Here is a 26,450-nt window from a genome sequence, read left to right on the forward strand (position 1 = left end):
GTTTACAGTGTCTCGCGGAGAACCATACACAACATAAATATAATACTCCAATCCTGCGCTAACAGTCGTGTCTAATCGAGACCGTTGATTAGTTGGAGCTTCTAACCGATTAGCGAAAAAAAAAAAAAGCACAGTGAGAGGCACCTTACCGCTACGACTTGAGATCCAGGTTCCGGCTTCCCATTTACCGCCTTAGGCAAAACATCGAGTTCACCGCATAATCTCTCTCCCCCACACCGAAGAGACGGGCGCGTGCGGCGCGTGACGTTTAAGTTTTTTCACCTTCGATTTGATGCAGGGAACTACCGATACTTAGTGTACATACCTAAGAGTGTGTTTATCAAGCTATAATTTTTTTTGCTACTTTAATTTATATAGATTTTTACATATCACCAATCAAAATATCTATCTTCTTGCCTAAATTTTGTTTTCTATGTTATAATACTCTTTTTCGTCTCCATGTGAAAATGAATTGATGGAAATTTTTTTTCTTTTCTCTTTTTCTTAATTCTCTTCTTTAAATATTTATATTTCTTTACTTGAATTTTAGTCATGACACCACCATCCGGTCCAGAGGTCGTATATGACTGCCACATGTAGTTAATCATGAGCAATTTTCAAAAAAATTTGAAAATAGCACAAATATAAAAAAGTAACTTAAAAAAAAGAAACATTTAATAAGCACATTAGCATGGAGCATTTTTTGAATAAAAATTATATAGGGTGGGCACTATAGACCATCATATGGGGCAGACCTAACATTTTTTTTTTTTTTACATATCTTAAAGAGAAAATCTAGAAGTCGAATAGAAATTAAATTTTTTCTACTAACTGACTAGTTTCACAACTGAAACAATGAAAAAAGAAAATATAAATGCATGTATAAAAGAGATCTTTCGTGACCGTTCATATCTCTTTTCTTCCTCATCAAATCTTTTCATTTATTATCTTTCTCATTAAGCCATTTTTTCCATCCATAAAATCTTCTTCTCGAGTTTTTTTCTCCTCTTCCAAACTTTATGCATCATCTCTCTTATCCATGAGGTATTCCTCGAGTCTCTTTCTTCTCTTCTAAATTTTTTTTCTAAGATATTTACATCTAAAAATTCATAAAAATTATATATTATTTTACCTAGAGATATGTTTAGAAATATTGGATTGTATATCATTTTGCTTAGAAGTATGTATTAGGATATTGGATGAATATTTTACTAGGTATGTATTAATTAACTATATACTATGTACTAGTAGATATTAAGTTTGGTAAACTATATATCAATTTATCTATGAGTGTATATTGGATTGTTACTGGTGTGTATTTAAAAAGCTTATATTATGTATGAGTAAGGTGTCTAATGTATATCATTTACTCTAGGGCTGAAATCAGATTGGATACGAATCGGATACTAGCATATTCATATCCATATTTATTTTATCTGACGAATACAAATATGGATACAGATATTATTCAGATGAAAAAATTCATATCCATATTTATTTTAAATGGATATGGATACAATTCAGATACTGAAAGTATGGATATAATTACAGACATAACTTAGATAATTAAATTTTATAATTATAGAATTAAAGATATTACTAAATATACGATAAATCAAGTTAATAATATGTTTATATGTTGTATATTTTTTTAAAAAATTAATAAGTGATATATAAAATTATATAGGATTACATATAGATTCGGATATTCAAATACGGATCGGATAGTTGTTTATCCATATCCATATTCATTTTTCTTTGACGGATATGGATACGAATACGGATATTAGTCCGATTCTAAAATTTTTATCCATATTCAGATTGATCGGATACGAAAATAGATTCGGACGGATAATATCCATACCACTTTCACCCCTAATTTACTCATATATTGTGTACTGATGAGTGCTATATTTTAAAAATTGTGTATCGCTTTACCTAAAAGTATGTATTAAAATATCAGATAAATATTTTTTTAATATGATTAACTAATCATATACTATATACTGGTAAATATTAAGTTCGATAAATTTTGTATCAATTTAGCTATAGATGTGTATTGAGTCGTCGCTGGATATATATCAAAAAATCTTATAATACGTATCGTTTGTCTATATATGTAATATGTATCATATAATCATATAGTATGTATTGCTAAAAAATTTATACTAAAAATATGAATAAAAGAGAATATCTTAATCACGAAACTAATAACTCCGTTAGTAGAAAAAAAAATTTGACTTTTAAAATTATTCTTTAAGATTGGTATTAACAGAAATATGGCATGAAAGTAGACCCATCCCATATGATGGCCTAAAGTATCTGCCCCATATAATTTTTGTTTCATTTTTTTGGCATGTTTAAGTGGCACAGAGTAATTTTTGGGTTGAAAGAGGGTGTAGATGGATTCTTGAAATTGGCTTTTGACTTTTGAGGATAAAAACCCAATTATTATCATTTTGTTCGGATTGAGTTTTGATGCAAAACTTCAATTATCATACTCTTGTACCAGTTGTTATTCCATTGTGAAGTATGGGTTTATTCTCTCCATGGATATTCGCAAGATTTTACTGCACCCCGTAAGGCATTATTTTCCTTTTCATATAGATTTCGATACTCATGTCCACCTCATAAAAGATGCCGTCATATGGGCATGCAACAATCCAAGTTTGATAGAAGATTAGGAATTATTGATAATCATCTCGTCCTATCATCGTTCATCTAGATTGAAGTTGGACCCAACTAGTTCTAGACAACTATTAACCAACATAACAACGTCCTCTTTACCCAAGAAAAAAAAGCATAACAACGTCCTCCCTGTTTACAGTTGGAGGCTAAATCATTTCTTCAATAGGAAAATGATTTTGTAAAGGCTTTGAAATTCATCCCTAGTGAGGTCCATAATCCAACTTAATGCATCCATATGCAAAGAATTTGGAAAAGATACATCATGAGAGCTTCATTGTCCACGTATTTACAGGCATCTATCATAAAAGTGCTGATATGATCAATGAGGTCCCCCGATAAATCTTATATTCAAAGCTTGGGGCCATTAAATTTATGAGGTAAGACAAATGCTACGGATTCGATATAGATTGCCAGTGTTATTTTTTCACTAATAATTTGTATAGCTACGTCCCAACGGGGATGTAGTTTAGTCTTCCTAGCTTAGCATTTGAGGTGAGAATCAAAGAAAGAATTCTTTCAAGAAGGCATGTTGTACTAAACTAAGGTTGAACTTCCAACTCTTCATGTAAGCAAGAGGGTGCTGCCACTATCATAGCTTTGCTATGAAAAATGAAAAAGACAACTGAATATTAACTATTGTAGATAGATAAATGGTAACATCAAATGTCATACTGTTAAGATATAGAAGAAATTTTTTGGATTTATTTGAAGCTGATCATTAAAAAGGGTATCCAAAATAATGGCATGTATATGTAAATAAATGAGTCATTATTGTAATTTCAAGTCATATAAAGGTATTAGGAGGGGCTCAAACTTTATATGTAGTCAAAGTAAAGCTTAAGAATTGTTTTTTTTTTTTTTTTTTTGGTAAAGTTAAGAAATGGTAGTTTAGAGGTCCACTACATGTGCTTGAAATTGTAGACTAATGTATACCTGAAATTGTTTTGAGACATTCATCACCAATTCGTGATTGATAAAATTGTTTTGAATTCATGAACTTGTTGTGAATGCTCGATGGTATACATGTGTCTCTTATGATTTATCATATATTGCATGGGAATTATTTCTATATTGGTGAAATATGTGAACTCTTACCTAACATGAGTCTCTAGAGTTTGTTTATTGATCATATCATATTATTTACTAACTTCATTGTAATATATTGTAATATTTGATATAAGTTTTCATTAGTATTATTTTAAGATGGTGGAGATTATTTTAAGATGGTGGAGGAAACTAAACAAATAAAAAATATTAGATTAGTTATATGCATTTATATTTTTATGCAAAAGATAATAATTTAGATGTATAACTGGAATTTTATGTTAATGATTGTTTATTAACTAGAGTTATCCTCTTGTTACTAAGAAAAACCATGTAGACACAATATATTAGCTTGAGAAAGAGGTTGAAAGGTTTATGATATCAAAACCAAAACAAATTCTTGAAACTTTGATTTTGGCTTATAATAGAGAACAAATGTGATGTGAATAACCAAAATAATTTTACACACTTTTGAAAGTGTATCCTTTAGAATTACTATCAAGAGTAGCTACAACAATAATTCACAATTCTTCAATTTTTTAATTCATTCAATGCATATTCAGTTTCACTAGGATAAAATATATGCTGATATCAGTCATCATTTTGTTTTCCCAATTTTAGTCATATGTTTTTATGCAATGAATAGTAATATCGGATTACGGCAGATGAAAAGTAGTCAAAACATTCCAATATACACAACTGTAAGTCGCATCTATTTTAAGGAGATATCCAAAACAATAACCATACTGTATGATAAAGAAGATTCACCAATATAAAACCTAAAATATAGCAAATTCACATCATTTTATTTCTTGTGGCATTAAAGGCCCAATACCAAGTAACTGGGATTTACAAGTGATTGTCTCTGGAAATCTCTATAATGTGTAAAAGTTATATTGAGAAATAGAAAATACAAGGGGAAGAGTGGGAAAGATGGTGCACAGATGAGACATGAGATTCTGCCTCCAAAGTGAGAATCTGTGCTTTTTTTTTTTTTTTTTTTTTTTTTCATATGCAGGAAGACAAGCCATGATGAAATAAATAAATAAATAAATAAGTATAGATACTTTTGAAGAAGTACTCTCAAGGCAGAACCCAATCTTGAGGAAACAGGATCGTCGTCAAAAGTAAGATCCTGTTGGATGGCCATTAAATTTGATTCTTCGAGTCTTTTAGATTGATCAAACTAGATGTACATATAGAGATGGGCAACAGACTGAACTACCCATAATACAATCCAGCCCAACATGAGATGGGCCGTGCAACAGACTGGACTGTCTATGATACAGTCCAGCCCGACACGAGACGGGCCGTGTCAGGCACGGCCCGTCAACTACAATGATGGGCCCTGCTTCTAGATTAGGGTTTTCTAATCCGCGGTCTAGGCCCAGCACGACCCATAAGGGTCTAGGCCGGCACAACCCGTGGGCCAGGTACGGCACGGTCCATGTACAAACCCGACCTCCTTGAAATGGGTCATTTAGGTACGGTCTATTTAGAATTTTTTAAAATTTATAAAGAAATATGTATGAATAAATTAAGAAAAGATTAGGGATTAGGGATTTAAATATAAAGCCATCTTGTTAGGTGGAGAGTTTGGCGTGGATCCTTATCAATTTATTAATAAATATTAAAATGGTATAGAGAGGGAGGGAGGTTATGCTTGACCTCCAGAGTACAATGAGGAGGAAGAGAAAAGAAAAAAATTTAGAAGTGACTCATCTCAACAATTAAAAAATTTAATATAATTAATAAAAAAATAAGTAAAATCGTACCAGCTTGTCTCTACTCTCACTGAACTCCTTCAAGACCCTTTTTCTGCTCTTCTGTGCTAGCTTGATAAAAATCCTACTAATTGTCAGTCTTGTTTGTGTCATCTTCATCAGAAAATATAGTAGAATATCCACCTTTATCTTGAAGTCTTGCTTCTACATCCAACCAATCTTTGAAGCAGAACAGCATCTCTACCATCTCGCCAATTATCCGACTTTTTTTTCGTCAAAAATACATCGACCTGCACTAAAAATGTATTTGTAAGCTTCCTCTTGTGCTCCCGACAAGGACCTCCTCTTGTGCTCCCGACAAGAACCTCCTCTTGTGTAGTATTTGAAGACTTGCTAAATACAAATTAAAAATTAAATTGCTTAAACACTTATAATATTGCTAGAAGAGAGAAATAGTAATAGTAGGGAAGAAAAGAAGAATAGATTTGATGTGGTGAGAATGGGAGAAGAGAGGACTATTTATAGAAATCCATAATTTTTTTCCCTAAATACCTCTCAAAATAACCGTTTTATGACAGTTGAGAGGGGTAAAAAGGTAAAAAATCTCAAAACTAGCCATTTTTGACCGTTATGGGCCGAAACGGGCCATACTAGGCCCGATCCATAACGGCCTCAAACGATCGTACCAGACACAGCCCGTAACAGACCGTACCAAGCACGATCCGTTTGTAATTTTTGTTTAAAAAAAAAATCCGTGGACCAACGAACCATACCAAACACGGCCCGCCATCCACCGAGCCTAGGGCCATGTCAATGTGGGGCCTGAGGCTAATCATACCGTTTAACCTCAGACCCGTTTGGCTTAGACCGGACCGTGCCTTGCATGATCCCGTGCTATTCACTATATACATTTATTTAATAAAAATGCACCTTTATTTAATAAAATTTTTATTAAAAAAGCTATGATATTTTAGTATACAAATTTGGTCATATAATTTTTTAAAAATTTAAATCTCCTTCGTTAAAGACAGACTATCCATTTTTTCCATATTTTTGTTACATCTTCCCAACACTTTGGTAAATCCTCTATGCTCCACCTCATTCTTGGCCCTGGCAAAGCTTGTGAATTTTCTTTTTATGGTAAGAAGCTTGTGAATTTTGTCAAGGAAGGCATGCAACATATGTCATACCAAACATCCATCTACCACCTCAGAACACCAGTTGCCAAAATTAAATTATGATTACACAACCTTTTAAAAGTATGATAATTCTTCCTCCAAAAAACATGAAAGGTAAGAAAGAGAATACACATGATCTTCGTAAGCTCAGATGCTTATCATGATCGAAGTCATCGATCAACTGATCAGATCCCAATTATGCTTTGCCAAATGGCAGTCCAAAAAGAGAAAAACACAAGGCAATTAAAATTTTAATACTTGAGAACGATGACTAGAATCATTACTATTATCACATCAATGTACATCTGCATTTTACCAGCCTCTATAGAAAACAGCCTCCAAGAAGTGCTTCATCTTCATTTTAAACCAATATACCTACTTTGTAATACCATCCAACAATTCAATAAATTTTGTTGCTGTCACCTCTCTTGATCCCTCTGGTCTGCTTTTGCTTGACTAGAGACTGCTGGAATCTGTTCTTTCCTATCCTTTGTAGAGGACAAAGACCCTTTCTTATCCAATTCGTTTGCCTCCGATGAAGAAGCCACTGAACCCATCCCTTCTTCAATTGGAAGTGTCTGTTTTGACCCCCCAAGAGCCACACCAAGGACAATGTTATCTTCAAAGGCAGGCCTGGCTACTGGGGATGTTGTAGTAGGCACCTTTTCACCTTCATTTTTAGCATGAACTGGACTGGTACCATCCACCTGCTCGGTAACAGCCTCTGATGACAAAGGATTCTCACCAGATTTGGAGGTAGATCCTACTGAGTCCAAGCTTTCAAGCTGTGAATTCAATGATGGTGCTGTTGCAGGGTCAGCCTTATTACTCTTTGAACGACTGTCTCCTGAGTTTTTCTTCTTCTGTAGCTGTTTGTCTGAATTGTTTAAGATTGCACCTTCAGATGATGAAGTGGCCCTGGGCCCTGATGCAGCAGTAGCTTTTGAGTTTTGTTCTTCATTAGTCCGTGATCCACGGGGTTTGGCTTTGTCATCACCATTGATTCTTGGTGAGGGCTCAATAAGAAGGAATGGGCGGTTGGCAGCAGTAGCAGAACGAGTTAAGATGGTCTCAGAATAAGGAATGTTCTCCATGTCTGCATCACCATATATTTTCTGCACAGTGCGAATTGGAGTGGCAAGCCTAGCTCGGTGATGACTGATGACTCTGAGGAGATCTAGCAAAACCGCTTCCTGTTGTTTTCCATTTTTCCCCAAAATCCATCAATTTTATTATTACCATATTCAAATTGAGCTTGATAAAGAAATCTAAGATTGTTAGAGAAACAACACTATATTCTTCAGAAGCTAAAAGTGCATATGAGCTTGACAACAACAAGAACTGGAAGTGCCACTTTATCATAATGCTGAAAGTTCAATCAAAAAGGGAAGCCAACTGAAGGAAAAAGATATCAACTATAAAACAATTTATGCAGCGAAAGGGTAAAGACAAATGGGCAGCCCACTGTTCAGGGTTCCCTGTCAAAGTTACAGTTCATGTTCACTCTCCTAAGTTGGCAGTAGTTTGCGACACTATAAATCTTGGAACCTCTTTTTATAAGATCTAGGACAGGAAAAGCCTGGCCAAATTTGTGGTGAGGGTGGGACTCAATCCCAGGTCATTGGTGGCCAGCCCCCCATGACTTTACCAACCGCACTAGTTGGCATTTGGCAACCTCAGAAATCTTGGCAAGTTAATTGATCAAACCTGAGCTTTATTAATACATGAACTGGTAAAGAACTACATGGTTAGGGGTTTTGCATATGATAACAAAATGAAACAAAAATAACAAAGCTTCCAAGGTTCTACCCAGTGCAATTAATTAAATTCGAAGAGGAGCTTAAATCTCGAGATAACTTTCTTTATATTCGTGTACCACCTATCATAAAACACAGATTGGTTCTAAATTGTGTTCACATACCATGTGAGAAGGCTCTTCAAAGGTCCCTTTTTTTTCATTTACCCTGCAGTCCAATAGGCCCATACATGGGATTTAGACTAAGACTATGACTAACCTTCATAAAAGAAAAAGGGGGCTGGGCAGGCTAACAGGTCCGATTCCAATTAAGAAATCCAGCCCGATCCTGGTAGATTTTCCAAATAGGCCCCAAGTGTTTTCCTTTTCCTATAACCATCCTAGCTCACTCGAGTGTTTGTTGAACCTCCATCTTATCCATCTTCAGCCTATAGTTTTTGAAGTTTCACTATAAAAATTATCAGGCTTATAGGGGGCTGAACATTTCTGATGCCAGTTCAGTTCTCACTGCTGTCTCTCGCCTTAAGATGTTTTTTTTTCCACTCTCTCACCTTTATGGCCGACACTTTCACCACATGATGCATAAGATCATCCTATTATAGATGTCTGACTAGATGGGAGAGGCCAGTGGGTGGTATAATCCACCACTCCGTGAACTCTTTGTGCAAGAGATGACCAATAAGGCCATCTCCAAGGCTTTAAACCCAGATCCAATATCTTCGGCGGCTCAGCAAGCATTTTCCAAGATATATGGCTTGATAATCCAAATCCCCATTATCCACTTCCAATGGGTATTGGATAATCAGTCCATCTGTGTTAACCTCTTCAGATCACTGTACCTTAACCTAGAGCTCATATTGCAGACTTCCAAAATGGAAGGTACATATTGACTTATTTCTTTCATGTGTATGTACAATTGAGTGGAGCCTACAAGTGATTTGGAGAGAAGATCCAAGCTGTGAGCCAGCACACGCAACTGTGAGGTGGAATTTTACTTCAGAAATTGTCAACAAGTTTATGACTTCCTGATGCAGAGCTTGAAGATAAGTATGAGCCAGTTTGCTAACCTCATTGAGACTGTCCTCTCCTCAGTGTCCAATTTTGGATAAAATGAACCCTAAGCTGACCAGCCTATACCTTCACATTAAATTGGGTCTTCTGAATCCAAGAATCAGCACACTGCCAGGTCTCAACTTTCAGTTCTCATATTTCCACTAAAGGAGTTTCTCATGTTTTCAAATATTCATCCAGAAGAAGATGAACAAGTTTCTGATGTTTACAAAATGGTATTAGAATATACTCTTGCGATCCATCTCTGCTAACATAAAAGGTCATCTCTTGGCATAGCATTTCTCATGTATCTCCACATTAATATTATATTTTATTACTCAAACCCACCTGTTTCATAATCTGTAGGGCAGCTCAAAAACATAACATAAAATCCATGTACCTAAAAATCCCTTTTGTCCATATTATTATTAACATTAAATAACATGAGCCAAACTATGTGATTAAAATGCTTACAGTTCATGCATGTAATGGCAGTTGAAATATTCATGCTTGCAATGATGAGAAAGAAAAAAAAATTATCAGATTGATTATTTAAATAGATTAGTTGGGATAGATTCTTATTTTCTTACTTTGACGCAGAGATACTCTTCAAAATGTGATGTCTTCACAAAGCATGATATGAGAATCTGAAACACAATAGAAAGAATATAAATGATATCAACACTGAAGGAATATGATAGAAACATAAATACAATTTTAAACAAATGCCTATAGACATACTATATAAAGGAATCTGGAATTCTAGAGCGAGTTATTGTACACACATGTATATCAGATATAATCAGCATCATTAATCTTAAGTGGAAATGCATGCACATCCTAATATCTTATAAAATAAAACATGTTAGTTATATGTTTGAGCCATAACCTTCCTCAGGCACAAGATCAGGAATAAGTTAAACTGGGAGCCCAAATTTTTACTACCATACTCAAACTAAGGTTTGATATGCTACCTAAAGATTGTTAGTTCCACATATTTTGTAGTGATTAGTGAAGTGTACTCGCAAATGCTTGTGTAAAAGAAGAAATATAACCAAAATCTATAATCATCATTAACTCAATTATAAATTTATCAAACTATTTTATCTATTGCTCGCAATAAAATCGTAGCTTTGAAGATAAAAAAAAAATGTTTGATATATAATTATTATATTGAATAAGGTCAAGCTACTCCATTATATTACATTACTATTGCTATTGTATTACTGTAAGGAGTATAGTTATATAATTACTATGTTACAATTCATGTAGAACTTCTGTCTAGAGATATGTTTAGATCAAATGGTTCCAGTCTACCTTGTCTATGTGGGACCAATAATCTTTCAAAAGGCACAACTTTACATAAAAATGTCGGCTTTTGATGATTTTAGACTTGTCGGAGAGGTCGCCTTGAGATCTACAATCAATATCTATTGGCTCCCAACCAAAATTCTAGTGATTTCCAGGACAAAAAGTGGCTGGAATTTATAGCCATAATTTAGTGACAATTTTCTACTGATTTATGAGAAAGTATAATTTTTCACAGAAATATTGGATTTGATGAATCAAACAAATTGAACAAGATCTATAATTGATATCTCATGGAACTCAATGAAATTCCAATGTTTTCTGGCTCAAAAAGTGATCCAAATCTATAGTTGTAACTTAGTGACAATTTTCTTCCGGTTTTTGGAATGTTAATAATTTCAGCAGTCCTTTTTTTGGTAAAGTAATCACATCAGGAGCCCTTGAAGTGGTTTAGATGGCCAGATATCTTTAGTTAGACTAAAAAGACATGACATTTCTGGACAAAAATTCTATTCACAGCACGCTTTTATATATAGCACAGATGAAGCATACCATGATGATGAATGTGATTGGACAAGGGATTGGAAAGGACCTTTTTGTTGTTATTAAACTATTCTACAATAAGAATAATTCTCATACACTTGAGAGGTTTAGATTTATCTTGGTTAACATCTTTTAACTAGATTGAAATGTAAAAATACTTTCATCTAATCTTAAGATGTACATGTTGAATGTAACGTTCATAGTTGAGCATTAGAATAATAAAATTTACCTTCTTGCATGGGAACTTTTGCATGCAGCATTGGAAAAGACTACACCACACCATGCAGTTAAAGTTTATATGAAATCAGAAAGGAGTTTCTAACGAAATATAAGCAACATTGGCAATGAAGAAGAAACGTTTACTAGGGCAAAGTTTCCTCTTTATAACAGCACAATAAGAATTTATATTTATCACATGAGAAAAATTTTCCTCTAGTATCATCAATTTATGTAAATTCTTATCAATTACCTTTGATGATACTAGAGCAAATTGTATTTGTCCAAATTTTGTGGTAAATGATTCTTCAACACCCATTAAACAAAATAATTTAAAAAAAAAAAAATCTTAGCCTCCTTAAGGTACGGCATACCAGCCTATATTGCCAAAAGAATTTCCATGATTGTCGATATAGTTAGGTAGGCAACACTTTATCCTTCAGATCTACCTTTTGGCATACAAGCTACTTTTTCATCTAAGCTTATACTCAAAGAGCAAGTTGAAGCTATGGGCCTGTCAGGTTTCTTATCAAAATTGCTATTAGATTTTCAAGCAAAATCTATCAAAATTGCTATCAGATTTTCAAGCAAAATTTTATTCGAAAAGAAATTTAATTTAATGATATACTATTAAGTATAAATAAATCACAACTACTTGCAACTACATTAACACAGTTATCTCTATGCTAACACTAACCTTCCTCCCCCCAACCCATAATACCCCATTGACCCCTCTCTCATCACATGTGTTAGAATTTAACTTAAAAATTATGTAATTCTTAAGACATATAGCCTATTAAACTTTAATTTCTCCATTTAGCTTTCAATTTAACTTTTGAACTGTCTGACATTATATGCTTAAGTCCATCTCTCAAGATTCTTAGGTTGTATCTCCACCTTTTTACCATTCGTTCATAATATGTGCTAAATTCTTTTGTGGAATGCTTCAGTTAAAGATTCTTCAAAAATGGGCATCCTAAGGCAGTAACATTTTCTTCCAAGGAACGTCAAACTTTCAGGACCTTGTAGATATGAAATCAGCATGTCTCATGTTCTCATTTGAGGCCTGGTTGCAAGACTATCATGTGGTGCCTGAAGAAGAGGTATTAGGATCACATCCAACAGAAGCACAAACAAATGGCACAGCCATGTAGATCAAAATCTCTCTCTTCTTTTCTTTGATTCAAAATAAAATTTCAGTTGATAATTGAAAGTAGGATCAAGGAAGCAAATCATATCTTGTGATTGCAGTGCTAATAGCCTGGCACCCAGAATATCAGAACCTGATCATTAATATTATGACTGGCAAGAAAATATAGGCATTCACTGTTTTGATATGGATCAATTTTTTAAATGTGGGCAGGCTGACTAGGTCGATCCGTGACCTGGAAACATGCATGGGTCAGGTCGATCCTAAATCCAGAAATCCTAAAATCCCATATGACTCAACCTGGATGGGTCAACCCACTTTAGACCTATCCGGGTTAATCACCTAAATGATGCTGAAATAAAACAAAGCAATTAAAAGTTATTACTTTACTTGTTTACAATATAGGATAAGGACTTTATTTTGGTCATAGTAAAAGCTTCATCCCAAGTCCTAATTTCCTTCGTCGTCATTATCATCCAAAATTTCCCTCATAGGGTATTTTTCGTAGAAGATATTAATCTACATTTTTAATCTTATTGTTTGTAAAAATAAGTTGCAAGATTCTATTATTTTTGGTATATATGTAATGTATATAATGGAATCATCAATCATAATCATCATTATTATTATTTTATATTTTGAAATTTTCACTATTCTTATATGTTTATTTATTTATGATGTGACGGGCTAATGGATCAACCTGCAGTTGAATCACTGACCCGTGACCTGGACACCAAAACATATGCTGTCCAAGCCAGGTTTTAGAACACTGACACTGACAGTTCTCTAAGTTCTCTTCCACTGATCTGTAGCCTGGACACCAAAACAGGAGCTGTGCAAGAAAGGTTTCAAAACATTGATATACAGAATTGTCCTCCCTTCTGCATTCCTATTCAATGGTCGATGTGGAGAAGGAAAAGCTCATTTTTTAACTTTTAGGCAACAATATATCTCTTTGGTTTGCCCAGAAAATTACCCAACCACCCTGTTTCAAACTTTGGAAAGTGGAAAGTGAGGTTCAGCTAATTTGATTCTTTCGAGGATAGCATGAAACACTGAAATTCTTTACTAAAGATTTCCACAAGTTGAGAAGTGCTAAGTCGCTCCAGGTGCTCGTCTACAATCTCAGGCAAGAGGAGGTAGCCTTCGAGTGCCTCGATGTTCCTAGGTGAGGCAGGTTTACTGACGTGACACTCACTTGAGATAAAGCAAAGCAATGTTCAAGCAAGGACCTCTCCAATTTCCAACAACATTCTTCCTGTCCCTTTTCTTCCCATTCTTTAAAAGCACTATTAGTTTTATTTTAAGAGGCATTTTGGTCTATTGGAGCCCTTATAAATGAAGGGATAAAGGAACACTAGGGCTCAAGCAAGATCGTGGCAAGTGCAATGGCTTGAACTTCACAACCAGATTTTGAAGAAAAAGGCTAATTCAAAGGACAGACAATGTAACTAAACATTATAAATCTACTGATGAAAGAATCGATGATTATGTTGATGATGATGCTTGAAGGCTTGAAGCCACTCTAGGACGTCTAGCAATTTTTTTGTTATGTTTTTTCTTCAGAAACATGTTATGGGAACTGGCATTTTGTTGTCATGTTCGAACAATGAAGCTATTATAAGATGTCCAATGATTTACTTTTGCTTCCTTTTGTGAAGTGGTATTTTGATTTGATTTTCTTTTCAAGATGTGAAACATGATAGCTAATGTCCAAGACAATCATGATGTAGGATGTTGAAACTTAAATGAATAATTTTACAATGTTTGCATTTGTTTTACATAGAAACAATATTTATTGCATTTTTCACAAATTAGCGACTTGGTTTCCTCAGCGAGCACTTTTTTGGCACCAAGGACCTGAAGCGACATAGAAATCATGTAACCTTAAGATCAACATTTGCTTTTTAAAACCATGAAGTTGATGAGCGTACAGCTCTCTTTAGGAGAAAATTTTAGCTACAGATTAGGCATATAGATCAATGCAACATAATGCAGGCAATGCTAGACTTACACAGGCAGCAAAAGTTGCATCTGCCTAATATCAAAATTCTGTACAGCAGCATATCTAAAGATATAGAAAGCTTGTTAGTATCCATATTAACATAACATTCTATATTCACACAAATTTAAGTTTGCAAGGACTACCATGTGAAGAAGCTTCTTTATAATATTTCAAAATGTGGCCTGTGTCTGAAATGGAAAGACAAATTTCTCCTTTTGCCCTGACATGCTATCATCTGATAGCAGAAGTACACGAATAGCTGCTAAAAGTTAGCTTAATTAACTAGGTAGAGAGGATGGACACTTTATAAATTGCGATCACATTCTTTCTTGACAGAATATTTAAAGATAACGAGAAATTACCCTTGTGAGAAAGGAACGATTTGAATTTTCAAACATGAGACATTTACGTTATATTTTTTGCTTGATACAGGAGAAGTTAATACTTCAGAAAAGTTCTAGGAGACATTAATAAATCTAGACAAACAAGTTGTGATAAGACTGCCATGTAATGGGGGAATGCACGGTTGCAGATAAAGTCCATGCATTAAGATAGGTCAGGACAACTAAGTAAATTTAATATTTTCATGCATGAAGCTTGGCAAACACAATTTATTACCTATTCATCTATTGATTCTATTCAGTACTATTTACCCTATCCTTAAGAAGTTAACTTGTACAAGTATACAACACTTACAGACTGGCAAATAATCACCTACTATGGTAGAGCAAAGATTCAGAAGCACAATTAGAGTTCACTTATACAACATGGTAATCAGGCAAGATCTGAAAGCTTTAAAAGTGTGTTTACCAAAAGAGCTTGATTTTCAGGGTTGATATTTTCCAGAAACACTCTTCTATGCAACCTCTGCTGTTCTATTTGAGAATTTTTTGCCAAGACTTTCCGCATATCTGCAACTATATTCTGCTCCAAAAAGGCATGTGAAGGCTTCATATTTGAGAGAAAGAGACAGGTATAAAAGCCAAAAAAATCAATGAAACACGAAGTATTCACTGAAAGACAAAATCAGCAGAACTGTCCTCACATTAATTTTGCTAATATCCAAGTGGCTGATGGCAAGATGGGTCTTAATACGCCAATGAGTCTTCTGGCTGAGATTTCTTACAACATTTACTGTAAATTTGTGGTTAGGAATATGGACCGCTTCACGATCATCACCTCTTATAATTGTTGGAGACCACCAACCCACATGCTGAAGGGAAAACAAAGTTTCAGTAGAAGTAGCTGCATAAGATTGCACATAATAATACAAAAGGCAGTAAATAGCAATTACCATGAATTATGATACATATACATTTCATTTATCCACCACATAGAATACAAGGAGATATGTATAGACACACACACACCCCCCACCGCAACCGGACGGGCGGGCGGGCATATTGGTATCTATGTGCATATATGTATGTTTATATGCATTCTATATATCCACATATGCATACATATATAATAGTGTTTGCAATATTGCCCCGAACAGCCTAGTTCAGGGTGTACCATATTGTACCAGGTCAGAATCAGTACAAAAACAATATTTGGGTCAATACAAGTCTAGTACCACCTCGTGTCGAGATATACCGAGGCATATTGAGGTGAACCAAAGGTGCATACCGACCCATACACCCTGGTTTTGGGTGGTACCATGAGAAAATGTGAGAAAAATTGGCTCAAGAGCTGTTTCGATACTGGTGCATACCTTACCATACTAAACCAGTAAAATACCAATATAGTACCTAATACTGAAATCACGAACATTGATAGACATGTATATATCTATACACACACATATGTATGTATGTATATAATACATATATGTATATGTAAACATGTATATGTACATATGCATTTAGACAGATACGTACATGTATGTACATATGTGTTTGTGTGTGTGTATGTATGTATCTATGTGTTTGTGTGTGTGTATGTATATATACATACATACATACATACATACATATATATATATATATATATATATATATATATATATATATATATATATATATATATATATATATATATATATATATATGTATGTATGTATGTATGTATATATATATATATATATGTATGTATGTATGTATATATGTATATATGTGTATGTATGTATGTATATATGTATATATATGTATATATGTATATATATATATATATATATATATATATATATATATATAAACACACACACACATATATATACATACATACATATGTGTGTGTGTGTACCTAATATACATGTCTATATATGCATGTATGTGTACATAATAAGTATATATGTATGTACGAATATGTATACACACACACACACACACACACACATGTATATATAATGTATATAAATGCTCATGCATATATATATATATATATATATATATATATATATATATATATATATATATATATATATATATATATATATATGTATCATAAATGTATGCATCTATGTATGTGCACATGTATGAATGTATTTGTATACGTATATGTATATGCATATAAACAACATGAGTGATTTCAATAGTCATAACTAATGCTAAAAGTGAAAATAGTTTGCTCTCATGCCCCGAAAAAAAACCTTAAAAAGGCAAGCATCACCAACTACCATCCAGATTACCATTTTTAACCCATCTATTTGGGTCGAAACAGTGTACTAGTTGTGAATTGTGGTCATAAAACTAACCTCGACGGTACCCGAAACCTCATAGCCCTCAATCTTAGTCTGAATCCATTCATTCACAACAAAAGGACGTGTTGCATGGATCATTATACTCGAGAGGAAGTTTGTGAATATCTTGCACCAAAAATGATTTATCAACCAAGTCAGAAAAAAGATCAAGACCAACTTCTCATAGGGAAGACACTACAGCAGCATGGTACTTTTCTAAATTCTCCCAATACCTCACGTCCAGCAAGAGTCAGCAGGACAGTTCCCAGGCCTCCAGCAGTGATCCATTTCTGGGTAGAAAACCCCAGCAATTCCATAAATAAAGAAAATGCAGCAACCCAAACTGCAGTGTACACAGCTTTACCAGCAAATTCGAAGCCCATCTGCAATCAAGCAGAAAATTAAAAAAATACAATGAATAAAACAGCTCCATCAACATAAGAAATAAGAATAAAACAACATGAAATGGTTGTTTATATTAAAAATAGAGACTTTTTTTTTTCGGGAGTTGGGGGTTGTTGGGGGAGGGGGGCAGTGGGGAGGTTGGGGGATATAACGGACCCTTCTTAAGATCATTTATCAGTGGCATATAAATCTACACCATAAGATACTTGATCAACTGAAATGCAACAAGATTTCACAATATCTGTAATTACAGATACTGCCCTTGGGGACTGAATTATGAAATTAGCAACCCTTTTAAGTAGCAAGATTTATTTACCACAAGCTTATTCAAGAAGAAAAATATCTTGTTATGATAATTCTCCAAAATCAACCTCTACATCAAAATTTATGAACTTTGGAGACAGCAAAAGAAAATTGAATATTACCGAAAATTTTTAAAGTTCAAAACAAATAGGAATTGCTTTTTCCCTTCTCTTGGCAATCTATTATAGCAGACATAAAGCCAACCAGTAAATCCCCCACTTAAGCCCAAAAAAATAAAGAAAAAGAAAAACTATTATGAGTTCAGGAGAAGAAAGAAGAAAATTGCTTAGAAAAATTGTGACAAAAATATACATTTCTTGTGCCATCAAAACCACTTGTCTCCATAAAGAATTTCTGTGTTTGCTGAATTAAGCTGCAAAAGAAACAACAAGGTTAAGTACTGAAAACAGAATACTAGTTCATAGGCTAGTATTTCAAAATAAAGTTTAGATCAGCAACATACAGCTGTAAATTAAAGCAAGCAATGAAAGAAAAAAGGATCATGCAAAATGAAACATCAGCTAGGAGTCATATAAAAGCAAAGGTCAATCAAATGGTTTTCCAAAAAGAAAATAAATAAATAAACAAATTGCACGCCATGTACATGTTTCTTGATGCTTGAATACAACAAGTTAGACACACTCCTCAGCCTCTATGGCTAACATGTAGCATGCCAAACCCATGAACGTAGATAAATCAGCTTAAAACACTACATGCTCCTCTCAACCTCAAAAGAAGAACTCATTTGATAGTAAACATGGGACTATACATATTGACTTGCAAGAAGCATTAGTATTGAGCCGCACAGAAATCATCTCATATTGAGAGAACTTTTTAATTTTTCTTCCAAGTTCTTGCAAGTCTATTTTTTTATGTTCTACCTATTCATGCTAATCATTCTGGTCCCAAATCTTGAGATAGGCACTTGGCCTGATATATCTTTCGACAGACTACTTACAAAACAAAGGAAAGACCTTAAGGTAGACACACAAACTTTACGATGTTCCAGAAAGACAATAACTACAGGTGGATCAAAGGAGAACAGAGCAGTTCAACTTGCAAAATAAGCACCAAAGCTCATCATTAAAACATTCACCGACCAAAGATGAGGATGGTTGGCAGATACATGCTCCAAGGTCTTTGGTGACATGACTGATGTACACCAGCAAGCAATGTGACTGAAAAATGGAGTATGAAAAGTAAAAAACATACTAGCGAAATGGTCACAATAATTCTTGTAGTCAGCTGTTTGAGGATAAAATTAGATATGGAGAAAAATGCTTTTCCTCATAGCTTGGGAGTACCTCCCATTTTAAAGAGTATCCAAATGAGAAATTAAAGATTTAGGAAACATTTATTCAGTGGTGATTTACTTCCTGATGAAGACACAATCATGTACAACAACAAGCTCAAGGATGATGACAATAACAACATTTGGATATTTGATTACATTCTGATGACTAATTAAGAAAGCAACATGGAAGATACAGATATGGCTTCTCTTTTTGTCAAGAATTCAGGAAAGATTTTGCGGATGCTCCAATTTTTACTTTTTGGTATGTAAACATTCGAAAGTGTAAGAAGAACAATCGAAGGCCATCATGTCTAGGAGTTTTTTCATCTGGTTGGTTTCTATGATCATCTGGTTGACAATTGACATGCAATTTTCATCTATTCAACATTATAGCAATCTTTTTCCTCATGTTTGATGTCCCTCATGTTCAATTTTTCCAAATTCATGTGCCTTCCATCTCACTCCTTTCCCCAACATCAGAAGATAGATTCAATACAATGGGTTATATATATACCTAAAAAGCATATTTATTATTTGACAGCTTAACTAAAGGATATATGACTACTCGAATTCAGTCAAACCACAAAACAGAAACAGTGATAAGATTTTTCCAACTCTATAAATCACCATCTATATAAAATGCTTGTGTTTGACAAGCAAGAAGATGTTTTAATCAAACCCAGCTTAAGTCTATAAAAGAAGTTTACATGGCAAGCACAAAAGCATGTGAAATGTGCTTTTGCACTTGCAGATATGAAAACCAAAAACAACGCAGAAACAACAATATATAGAAAAGGGATATTCAAGTCTAATGGACAAAAAGTTTCATGAAATTGAAACTTTATGAACAAGTATCAGATTTTAGTAATGATGCAGAGAATCCATGGTGCAGTATTTATTTCAGAGGAAAAAGGTATTTGGGACAACCACAAGGGCAATCTATCACAATGATGTAAAGAATCCATGGACAGTATGCATTCGAGGAAAAAGGTATTTGGGGGAAAGTAAAAAAGATTTAAGTCCACCATTAAACAGGACACTATCAGAAATGGTACAGGTGGCAGAAGGATAAAAGCAGAAAATACTCAAGAGAGTCTCGAAAATCAGCAACAACAACTAGTTTCTAATGGTGCATCGCTGCATCCATTACGGTAACTTAGTGAATTAAAAGATGGTGCCTTGAAATGTTGCAATATAGCAATTAGCCACTGTGTGAATGATCCAGATGGATATCATTGCAGAAAGCCAGCACTTCATGTGTACATGGGTATACAGCTCACATATGTATGGTATGGTATATGTCTATACACAGTCCATATTCAACAAAAATCATTTTAGATGATAGAAGATTGATACAGCAACATATTACCTTGATAGACAATATGCAAAAGCCAGCACAGTAGATAATGATCTCACGAAGCTCAAGAGACGTTGCTTTACTGCTTGGCTTGCTTCTGATGGCAGAACAACTGGATCAAGTGCTCTGTTGAAACACCCAGCTGTCATCAGTGCAGAGATCCATAACAAATCACAGCGTGCTACTGATAAGAATAGTTATACAGGAAACACAAAATTTAAGGTCATGATACCTGCATATGAGTGTTGCTCCAGCCCAAAGCAGAAGTGGTTGAATATATGAGGTAGAGACATGATATGTCTTACTCTTTTTCCAGTTATTGTCGTTCTGTAGGATACAAAATTTATCATATTGCTTAGCTAAGAAGTGTAAAAAAGCTATGAAATTCATCAATGTGGTACCTGAGCATAAAACACATACATGAAACAGACTTCTAATGGAACGCATGAATGGTCCAAGGCCCCAGACAGCAAAAGCAATTATTCCAACTGCTGGCACTAATTGGAGAGTCAAAGGGCTTGCAAGCAGTGCATCATATGACCTATATGACAAATTCAGGTTAAATTATGTACATAAATGTTCACATGTGGAATGGAGCAATCGATAAGTGGAGTTATAACAATGCGTAGAAATATTTGGTATACAATAATTATAACAATGCTAGAAATACTTGGTATACAATAACACCAATCAGAAATCAAACCATGAGAATTAAGTACAGCAATCACGTAACAAGTGAATTACATGACTGTAGAAAATACACCACCTTAATATCAGCTCATATGTGTACATATGTGAAAAGTGAAAACACAAGCATTTACACAAGTCACATCTAGATGAATGCAGGTCATGATCTAGTGGTCCTGGAAGTGATAAATTATCTAAATCTGGGAGAATATCTTACATATCCTTAAATATGCACTTGAGGACCTAGGTTGTTATTTGAACATAGTAATCTTGTAGGAGTTGATGGGAATTGATTTTGATCTAAGAAAAGTAAGTTGAGGAAAAACATTACTTCATTTCTCATTTAGATCTCAAAGTGATAACCCTTATGACATCTGTGAAGACATTTTCCCTCAAAATAGGACTCCAAATGATACATGTCCATGTAACAAAAAGAAAAAGAACTTAGCAATTTTATGCTTTTGCATATGAATACTCCTCCTTAAGAGGCAATGCCATCACCTCTTTATTCAGAGAATTATCACTGTAAAGTAAGATCTCTTAAAAGCAAAACACAAATGCATGTGCTCAAACTTAACCCCATCTCATCTGACACTTATCACACACCAATCACTTCCAAAGAACTAAACAAACAAATAAAATATACAATTTACATCCTCATAGTCGCATCAGCACTCTAGTCCCATCAGCATGGGAGGCAGAATCAAGAGTTATTCTGCCAAGTTTCAATAATATGAAAGTCATACATAGACTGGCCAGTTGGTGGATGTGTGGGAAAATTTAATGCAAGGCATGTATAAGGAGTAACAGCAATGCATATAAGCAACTAAATACTCAATCAAATATTACATTACTATTTTGCCATGCAATCATGCAGTAGAAAAATAGAAGGTGGTCCTTTTTGTGGCACTCTCTCCTTGTTTTCATTTTGTTTTTAACATAATATTTCATACCATTTTCTTCAAAAGATCATAACCAATTTATTAGGCTTCTTTTGTGTTGCATTAAGCACCACATTTCCCTTTGCTGCATGAAAAATGGTCTTCAACATAAACAAGACAACTCAATACATGTATTAGCGGATAAATACAAAGTATCAGACATACAAATCAACATTTGCAGTACCAGTTTCCGTACCCATACAGTACCCAACTGGTATAGTGTCGATACAATCTGGTTCTTGATATGGACACTCAGTACAGGAGTCATACCAAGTATCAGTTTGTTACTGCTACAATTAGGTATACTGGAATAATCAATAAGGAGTAAGGACCAATATGGTCAGGTGCTGCAAACTATGATATGAATAAATATGATACATTAGAATAAATAAATATCAAATCTTGAGGGTATCTACCAAAGGAGGAAAAGGTATACCTTCTCAAAGCCAAGCTGGTACTTTTCAGAAGAGGGATTTCACGTACGGAGCTTGGCACAGCAAAAGACCGGGAAATGAAAACATTGTATCTGTAAGGGATCAAGAGCACTGGCTTGTTTATCCTATCTGAAACATGGAGACTCCAAACATCTTGCCGCTGCACAAAAAATATTTAGATCTCCTTTAAGCTGCATGTGTGCAAGGATAGAATAAATAGGACATTACTGCAGTGATTTGCTTAATGGAGCAGGAAGGCAGGTAGAAATTTATAAAATATTTTCTTTTTACAATGCATGATTCTTAGCGGAAGTACCCAATTTACCAAAAACCCAGAATTTTACAAAATTAAGAGCCAAAAGAATGGGAAAGGACAAAGTAAAAAACTGACACCTTCGAGGCTTCAGAGGTAAAACAAGAACATGGAGAAGCCACAACAAATAGGAATAATCAAGTTTGAACACATACAAGAGAATCCTTTCCTCTGCAGAATTTTATTTACAAAAGGTATAAAAGTTGTAAAAAGATACAAAATTATTTGAGCAAAAAAGTGGAAAAAGAAAGAAGCAGCTATATACTTCTGCATTCAAGTTGCGATATACTCAACTGTCTTCAAAAAACTTAATCAATCAGAATGCAATATGGTCATTTTTGAATTTACTTAAAGAAAGAGATTAGTAAGCCCATACCAAAATACAAGAAGCAACCTCAAATAAAGCATTAAGGACAGGATCAAATGATGCTTATAAAGAAAAGATATGAGAAAATAAAAAAGGAAATAGAACCATACCGAAGCACATGAAGAAAAGGAAAAACTTGGTAAATGGTGCCAACTCTTCATTTCTGAACTCTGAAAAATCATAACCAAAGTCAAAAAATTACTGAAACACAAAATGTTGTATTAACCTAACAAACTGACAACCATAAGGTACCTTAAATTGGTTAGCCTGTCCAAATCTTTTGAAGACACCAAACTCATGGAACAACTGAGGGGAAGCTCCAACAGCCATGGTTGAGAGAAATAGAATGACCAATATGTAAGCAGCAAGAAGTTGTCCTCTTGCCAGACTATTCAAATAGTAATGGCAAATTTCTGTTAATGCGAAATTAAGAGATCAAAAATATGTACAGCCGGCACCACAAAACCCTGAAACCTGTTGAACAAGTAGCTAACTCATGTGTTAGTAGCATCAATCACACATCATTCTACTAAAGCACTGCAACTCCTCCCTAAGTATCTAGACTAACTATAAAAGAGGGAAAATTTCTCAAGCAACCAATGGATAATTCCAATGAAACCAATAGATTCTGGAAAACTTATAAATTCTCAAAGAAAATCTTTGAGTCTTCACCAATTTTCACCGTTCAAATCAGTGGCCAAATTCACTTGATAATAATTTTCTCTCATCGTTTTCACTTATGATAAACACAGAAATAGCTTTTTCTCGAGTGACAGTTCCAGTGAAACCAGTTTAAATATAAAGACTTTATATTAACCTCCAGCTGATGAGTGTTGTTTACTAAAAAAAGAAAAAGGAAAAAAAAATGAAATAAATTGCTTTTCCACCTTTTTATTACATGAATTAGTGACCTTGTAACTTCAACTCAAGCTTTGTCCGATTTTTTTTTAAAAAAAAAATAGACTATATTTCGCATCGTTTTTGTTCCAATTAATAATCCAAACTATTTCGGCTATTCAAATTTTGTTCCCCCTTTCAACGGCCGAGATTGCGGTGAGCGACAAAGCATAGCTCTCTAGCATCAATCTAGCCTTTAATTTCGCAGAAACAAGAGTCAGAAGAACAAACCCGTGACAAAATTCATCAAGCACTGTTCAATTAAACACGTTCCATGCCATTAAAACTATTGAACTCAGAAAATTAGCACCGTCAACCACTCTCTATCACGAAGATTAATCCGAGAAAAAGAGAAATGGAAAATAGAACAGAAATTAAAATTACCTGCAGGGAAGCGAGGAACACATCAATCTCCACAGTGATTAGTAAATAACCGGAGAATTCAGCGAGAAAATTACCAATTAGTTTCTCAAATCCGGGGAACAAGGCAAGAGGGAAGTGGGGGAAGGGGATGCGAGAAAGGCGAATCGGAGGAGGGCACGGCAGCGAAAATGGGCCAAAGGGGCGGCAATGGCGATAACGTAAGCCGCGTAGGTGACGGCTATTCCACCTCTCCTCTTTCCTTGGGCACGTGGCAGTTCCTCGGGGTGTTTTCAGATCCGTGATGTTCAGCCATTGCGTTTCGCAGTGGTGCTTCGTACTTGGAACGTATACGCTGTACCGGAGATCAGGACCGTCAAACCGGAAAACTTGTTGGTTGAATCAGGTCCAATTGGACCAGTTCAACAAAAAAAAAATCAATATATATAAAAATAGAAATAGGAGGAAAAAATCACCAATTGTCTTACTCTCTTTTTTACTCCAGCAATTTCGCATTCCTCTCTCTTCTCCCTTCCCTGTATAATGGAAAAAAATTCTTTCCTCTCTCACCTCTCGCCAATATTTTATTAATGGGGTCATGTTTTGGGTGACGAGTGGAACTACTGATATAGATTGCCGGTGACTCCAAAGATTTGTTAAAGAGTAGATTTGTTATTTTAGATATTTATTATGGTTTTTCCTAAGAATCTGACAATGGACTCATTGAGCAGTGACAGCATGACTGGCTTGCATGGCTTGGAAAATAGCTCCATATAATATTATAGGAATACCTACCGGAGGAGGGCACCTATAATTTCATTGCGAGTTAAGAGAATATCTGGTTTGTATAGAATGAAATTTTGGACAAAATCATGAGGTTTGAAATAGTCAAAATTCATTGAAACTTGAGATAGCCAAAATTAAAATGGACAGTATCTCATGCATGTGAGAGCAGAAATCGATTCAGCTATCCGATCCTTGATTGCAACAAAATGGTGCCAGAGGAAGGGTTAATCCTTAGCATACAAAGTCCCTCTTTGACTTAAGGACTACTGTTATGAAAGAAGGACGCTTTTAATCCAACATCGGTTCTGAATAAAGAAAAACTCTGACTTTTATGAAATGAAACATTTTCTTCTTCATGAGGCATCTTTTAAAAGATAAAACTGTGATGCTCAAAATGGTCAAGATCCACTGAAATCCGAGACGATCAAAGTCAAAACAAACAATATCTTACATATGTGAGAGCGAAAACCGATCCAGCCATCTGAGCCATCCAATCCTTGACCGCAACAAAATAATTGCTATACACACAAACTAAATAATTAATATTTATTTATAATAAAAATATTTTTTCCCTATAGAAGATAGATGAAATATTTATATGAAAAATATCATAGAAATATAAAATTTCAAAAAAAATAGCAGCTAACATGTTATTTTTCTATTCATGTATCTATGTTGAAAAGTTTATTGCCACATGAAAAGCATCGCTTTCATTGATTCTATGTATATACATGGTTACAAGCTATTACAAAAGGTTTATGTGAAATATGACTATTATAAAGGCTTAATTACTCTAAAAATTTTAGACTTTTTATAAGTTTTCATTTTTATCCTGAACTTCAATTCATTACAATTAAGTTTTTAAACTTTTATAATGTTACAATTTCTCTCCGAGTGCTATTTTCGTCTGACGATCGTGATAGAAATGTCACGTGCTATCATGTGATACGTAATGAAAATTGAT

At 34.4% G+C, this 26,450-nt stretch overlaps 1 protein-coding gene across 6 annotated transcripts; it reads right to left on the reverse strand.

Moving 5' to 3' along the window:
• Nucleotides 1-6,677: 6,677 nt before the first annotated feature.
• Nucleotides 6,678-25,076, reverse strand: LOC105057945 (mechanosensitive ion channel protein 2, chloroplastic). Of its 6 annotated transcripts, none has more exons than XM_019855013.3 (14): nt 24,725-25,076; nt 23,696-23,749; nt 23,554-23,613; nt 22,766-22,923; nt 21,122-21,242; nt 20,934-21,028; nt 20,714-20,827; nt 18,363-18,423; nt 17,576-17,725; nt 17,358-17,468; nt 15,708-15,875; nt 15,473-15,610; nt 10,031-10,087; nt 6,678-7,827 (listed from the first exon to the last, which is right to left on the reverse strand). In XM_019855013.3, exons 3-14 carry the CDS (start codon nt 23,602-23,604, stop codon nt 7,054-7,056), a joined length of 1,998 nt encoding a protein of 665 aa, XP_019710572.1. In that variant the 5' UTR covers nt 23,605-23,613; nt 23,696-23,749; nt 24,725-25,076; the 3' UTR covers nt 6,678-7,053. The 6 variants fall into 6 exon arrangements, with proteins under 6 accessions (XP_019710572.1, XP_073105159.1, XP_010938974.1 ...); XM_073249058.1 differs by having other exon boundaries at nt 23,696-23,760; nt 24,725-24,945; XM_010940672.4 differs by having other exon boundaries at nt 23,696-23,917; nt 24,725-24,945.
• Nucleotides 25,077-26,450: the final 1,374 nt, after the last annotated feature.

The sequence above is a fragment of the Elaeis guineensis genome, chromosome 15 (assembly GCF_000442705.2).
Source record: "Elaeis guineensis isolate ETL-2024a chromosome 15, EG11, whole genome shotgun sequence".
Lineage (NCBI taxonomy): Eukaryota > Viridiplantae > Streptophyta > Magnoliopsida > Arecales > Arecaceae > Elaeis > Elaeis guineensis.